General features: G+C 48.3%; 1 protein-coding gene across 1 annotated transcript in view; it reads right to left on the reverse strand.

Annotated features, from left to right (window-relative positions):
• Scamp1 (secretory carrier membrane protein 1) overlaps nt 1–5125 on the reverse strand; it is an 85032-nt gene extending 79907 nt beyond the window's left edge. Inside the window, exon 1 of the mRNA XM_055598414.1 lies at nt 4769–5125. Coding sequence (XP_055454389.1) covers nt 4769–4825 — 57 coding nt within the window. The 5' untranslated portion in view covers nt 4826–5125. The remainder of the gene's footprint in view (nt 1–4768) is intronic.
• Nucleotides 5126–6000: the final 875 nt, after the last annotated feature.

Consider the following 6000-nt stretch of genomic DNA (forward strand, 5'->3'; position numbering starts at 1 on the left):
GGTAAGACCCTGAGCTTGTAAAGGTGTTTAGCACACAAGCCCTGTAACCCATGCAAACATGAGAGGAGGAAGCCAAAGCTGTCCTCTGACCTCCACACATACACTGTCACATGTGCACACATGCATACAAAAATGGTAATAATAAATAATTTTAAAATAAAAATGATAATGACGCATGACAGTAAAAAAAAAAAAAAAAAAAAAGACTAAAATTCAGATGACCTTGGTCTAGACCTACAGTCTAGCAGGTGACCAAGGACAGAACACTTGATACTAGTAATAAACGAAATACAAGCACCTTATTCAAGCCAACGTGCATTGAGCACTTTCTACAACTCTCATAGAGTCCTAGGATCCTAGGAGTACTCCTACGGAGCACACATGTCCTAGTTAGGGTCGCTACTGCCGGGAAGAAACACCAAGACAAAGCCACTAGGGGAAGAAAGGTTTTATTTCAGCTTACACTTCCAGGTAACGCCATCATTGAGGGAAGTCAGGACAGGAACTCAGACAGGGCAGGAATCTGAAAGCAGGAACTGAAGCAGAGACCATGAAGGAGTGCTGCTTAGTGGCTTAATCAGCCAGATTTTTTTTTTTTAATAGCACCCAGGACCACCAGTGCAGGGACAGCACCACCCACAGTGTCCTGGGCCCTCCCACATCAATCACAAGTTAAGAAAATGTTCTACAGCAGTGGTCCTCAAACTTCCTAATGCTGCAACCCTTTAATATAGTTAGTGCCTTGTGTTTGTGACCCCGCTGGAAATTATTTTGTTGCAACTTCATAACTGGAATTTTGCTACTGTTCTGAATCCTAATGTAGTATCAAATATGCAGCATATCTGATATGCAACCCCCAAAGGGGTCTCTACTCACAGAATGAAAACCACTGCTCTTGCCAACAGCCTAGTCTTATGGAGGCATTTTCTCAGTGGGGTTCCCTCCTCTCAGATGACTCTAGCCTGTGTCATGCTGACACAAAATTAGCCAGCACGAGACACTTTATCCTATTTTAAAGAACAGTATGCTGAGGCTTGAAGACTCTGAGTGATTTTCCCAGAAGTCACAGCTGGTTCTGAATCAAAGCAAGGCATTCTCACCTTCCTGAGCCCACACTGCCACCCTACCTGCTGTTCCCACTCCACAGTCAAGTCTAAGCTCCTGGTAAGAACAAGGAGCAGACCTGAGGAAGTGGCTCAACCTTCCTGCACAAACCAGGGGACCAGAGTTTTATCCCCAGGGATCCACATGAAGGAGGAAAGGGGAAAACAGTGGACTAGAACCCTGGATGCCTGCAGCCCAACACCAACTGTGCACGCTGAGGGTCAATGTCCCCTGCTTCATCTCTTCATCCACAGATGAGACCTGACTAACTATATCCGAGGACGTACTTTCAAGCTCTGAATTCTGATTCTCTTTGCGTTTTAAAAATGACTTAATTCAGCTAGGCATGGTGGTGGAAGCCTTTAATCCCAGCACTCAGGACTCAGGGAAGCAGAGGAAGGTGAGCAGATCTCTGTGAGTTCGAGGCCAGCCTGGTCTACAAAGCGAGCCCAGGACAGCCAGAGCCACACAGAAAAGCCCTGTCTCGAAAAACCAAATAATAAGAAAAAATAATAATAATAAAGTTAAATGTTATTTCCATGATTTATCTAATTCAATTACATTATGACATAAAAACATAGTAGAAGACCTAAGGAGACCATGGTCCCTTGTATTATCACCCTGTGAACAAATGCCCTCCTTCCAGCATCTCATCATTCGTTTAGATCAACTGCAGGAGTCTATGTTATCAGCCTTTACTGCTTATTAAACTCTCCCTTGACTTTACAGGCATGCCTATCCTTTGTATTAGACTAATATCCACGAAATTAGAGATACTAAACAGAATAAGGGACATATAGCAACTGTTCAAAAACTACATGTTGAGTATGCAGAAAATATTGTTTTTTTATTTTACTGTTGGGGACAGGGTCTCCCTATGTTAGCCCTGGCTGGCCTACAATTCTCTATATCAACCACACTGGCCTCAAACTTGTAGTGATCCTCCTGCCTCTACTTCCTACAAGCTAGGATTCAGGCATGCATCACTATGCACAGCCCTTTTCTAGCTTTAAAACCTCATTTTAACAACTAAAAAACAGACCTTGATAAATTTCACAAGATTAATATTTTGTTTTGGATTAACATAGATTTTTAACTACTTCAACTTCCTTACCCACAATAAAGGACACTGAAATTTCATAAAGCCATTCACTGGGCCTACTGAATAAAAGAGGTGCTCAAAGAACACACAGAAACTGAATTCAGCAAAGGATTTTACCACAACCAATAAAATCAGGTAAAGCCCTTGTGCTTATATCCTCTAAGGAGACTCTATTCTGAAATGATTTTCACGGCATAGCTCAAATGAAGACGTTCCTAACGCAACAATGCAGGGAGAGAAACAACATGCCTGAGGTGTGGTGGCAAAGGCCTGTAATCTGATGATCAGGAGTTCAAGGCCAGCTTTTGCTACCAGAGTCTCAGAAAGGAAACACACACAAACCAACACCAAGCAGGAAAGAACTAAGGAGCATAGATAACAAACGTCAAAAAAAAAAAAAAAACAAGATTTAAAAAGAAAAGTGACTATGAGGTAACAGTAAGAATTCTGGGAACTTTGTAAATAAGGGTATGAAAAAATACTATTTCAAAAGTCACTTGTCCATAAAATGAAGCAGGCGCAGAGGGAAAATTATCTCCTGCAGATAGAAAGGTTACTTTGAGAACCGGAAGGGTGCCTAGCTACAAACGCCAAGATAAAACCAGGGACACTGACAGTGGTGCAGCCGTCACTACAAGTGGAGGACCGTGTAAAACAGCACTGAAGCAAGCCTCTTTAGAAGCAAGCATCCTTTAAGGCAGTTTGCAGACTTGAATAACCATTCTCCTGAATAAACTCACTCACAGAAAACAAAAGTGCTAATCCTTTTTCTAACCATGATGTATGTACTTGAAAACTGCCTAAGTTTAGAATTATCACAGCAACCTTAAGCCTGGTGGAAGTGGAAGGTCTCACGGCAACACTATCACAAAATATCAGTCTGTGCTTAGAAGCCAGGCTCTTGCCCTAACATCGGGCACTGTGGTGCACGCCTGTAGTGCCAGCACTCAGGCAGGCAGAGACAGGCGGACCCCTGTGAGTTGGAGGCCAGTCTGGTCCACAATGCCAGCCCAGGACAGCCAAGTCTACACAGAGAAACCCTGTCTGGAAAAAAGAGAAAAAAGGAAGGAATGGAAGGGAGAAATGCGTGATCAAATACAAATTCAACCACGTGTTAGATACTTTGCAGCATCACTGAATTATCTGGAGTTAGGAGAGGCTAATGGGTTCTTATCTTTAAATATTTTTAAATGACACACAATTGACAAATTATGAAATGTTTATTTTATATATTCATAATTTGATAAGCCAATTTTTCACTACATGGCCATGAACCCAACACTAAACAAAGCAAAACTGGAGAGGGTTGGGGGGGAGGGGCATGGAACTTTCTTTAAAACGCACCTGAGTGGTTTATACGGGACAACAGCATTTGGGAGGCTGAGGAAGAATTACAGAAAGTTCAAGGCCAGCCTCAAAACAACAATGAAAAATAAAAACTGAAGCAAATGAATAAGGGGGCGGGGTGGGGTAGAAAGTTACACTCAACTGAATATGACAGAATTTTCTCTGTATTTTCACAAAATGAGTCCAGCTGTCAAGTGAAAGCAGGATCACTTCATTAAAATAATCCTTCATGAAGTCATGAGGTTAAACCATCAATCAGAACAGGGGTGCTTTTTCCTTCAGTATTATCGGTAAGCCACAAAAGGACTAAAAAGCAGGCCAGAAGCAACACATGGGTGGCCACAAATTAGTTCCTATTTCACCTTGTGACTACAAATTAAAGTTTGCACTGCACAAGCCAGGGAGAGTGAGAAACGACTAACCAAACCAACAGCTGGAAGAAATTGCCTCACGGTCATTAGGAAACCCAAAGTACTTTTCAAGGCAGAGTTCTCGGTCGCGGCATTAAATTTTAGAGCAGATGACCAACATCCAAACGGCCTGGCTGTGCCAAGACCTTCGGAGGCTGGGGATCACGTCTACTCCAAGAAGGAAGGCAACTCACAAGAGGAGCGGAATCCTCAAACAGCTGGGGTGTTTGAGCCGGGGTGACGCACACCCAGCTAGGAAAATGGCTCAGGGTCCACCTCAATAGCAGCAGCTAGGTGGGGAGATGTCCGCGTGCACTATTGTTTCCAGGTGTTTATTTATTTTTAACTTCTGTTTGACGCCGGTTCCCCTTAGCTGGGCCCGGTGGGGACGGGAGCCTCCGGCAACACCACCGGTGGCTCTGGGAGCAACCGAGTTTCCATGATTTAAAAAAAAAAAAAAAAAAAAAAGCCCTTTATCTTTTAGTCGCAGCATCCGTGCACCCGCGCCTCTCTCCCGCACACCTCTGCCGTCACCGGCACGCAGCACCGCCGCCGGGTCCCCATGACAACCCCAGACCCGGGCGCTCCGGCCTTCGGGCCCCCGCCCCGCCGCGCCGGGGGAGTGACGGCCACACCTGCCCGGCTCCGCTCCCCACCCGGCTCCCGGTCCCGCGGGTCCGCGGCCCGGTGCGACCCTCGGGCTGGCAGCGAGGCCGGCGACGCTGCCGGCCGAGACCCTCCCGGCAGGGCCGCCGCGGCCGCCGCGACGCCCAGCGCGGGCCCAAGGCCGCGGCCCGGCGCTCACCTTGAACGGGTTGTTGAGATCCGGATCCGCAAACGGGTTGCTGTCAAAATCCGACATCGCCCCGGCCCTGCGCGTCACCCACCCGAGCCCAGCGCCGACACTCAGACGAGGCGAGGCCGCCGCCCCCCTGCGCGCTCACGTCGCCGCCGCCGCCGCGCAGATCCGGGTGCAGCTCGCGGGCCACCCAGCCGGCCGTGCCACTGAGCATGCCCGGTGCGCCGGCGGCCCGCGGCGCCCAGCCATCCGGCCGTCCCTTCCCGCCTGGATCTGCGCTCCGGGCTCTGCCTCCGACCGCGGGGCGAGCGCGGGCGGAGGGCAGGTCCCCAGCCCCGGGGCCGCCGGACCCACCTAGCGCGGCCCGGGGAAGGGGTGGTGCTCTGTGTGAGGGAGGTCGGAGCGCGCAGGTCGCACGTGGCAGGAGGCGGAGGCAACACAGGGAGAGCGAAGGACTGAGGTGGAAAACATCCTCCAGACCCCAGAGATGGAAGGAACCCTGAAGCCACTTGAAGCGCCCTTGCCCCCACGTCCTCCCAACCAGGGAAACCCAGCCAGTACCACCGATCCCAGGTTACTGCGAAGTCACGGAAAGCGGCTCCGTGCTGAGGATCCGGACTTGCTCCAAGGAAAGGCAGCTTTTAGTGGCGGGCCCAACGCCTGTCTTCGTCCTCCCTCTCCATTCCTAAACGATGGGGCCAAGGGGAAACGGAGTAGGAGCGGAGTCCAGAAACCAAGGCCCTCAAGTTAAATTGTTAACTTTTATATTCAGGCATTTGGGTGCAGGATACACACCTTTGGATATTTGCCTGTTTTCTTCCCAGTACCAGGGATGACTTTTGAAAACTGTGCGTGCACATGACATAGCAGTCATTGCGACACCCTACAACTTTGAGAGGGCGTGGCGTTCCCAACTCTAACCTTCCTTCCACTTTTAACAGATAAAGCTATGAAAACCCATAATTATTTTATTTGGTGGGGGCCTAAGAACTGGAAGAAACTAGATTTAGTTATCTCTAGCTTTTTGAAGACCTTGCACTATGCAAACTCACCTAGGCAATAATAACTTTTCCCCACCGTGAAAGTGCGCACACACCCACACACAGCTTGCTGTAGTCTGGTAGAGTCCGTGTTGAGATGACAAGCTGCTTCTAGGCAGCCAACTAACAGCACCAGCTAATTAGGAAGTAGTCACCCAAAAGTGATCACCACAAGGTGGTAAAGACTCTAGATTTGGG

This window comes from Psammomys obesus, unplaced genomic scaffold, assembly GCF_907164565.1.
Source record: "Psammomys obesus unplaced genomic scaffold, mPsaObe1.curated_primary_1811, whole genome shotgun sequence".
In the NCBI taxonomy this organism is placed as follows: Eukaryota; Metazoa; Chordata; class Mammalia; order Rodentia; family Muridae; genus Psammomys; species Psammomys obesus.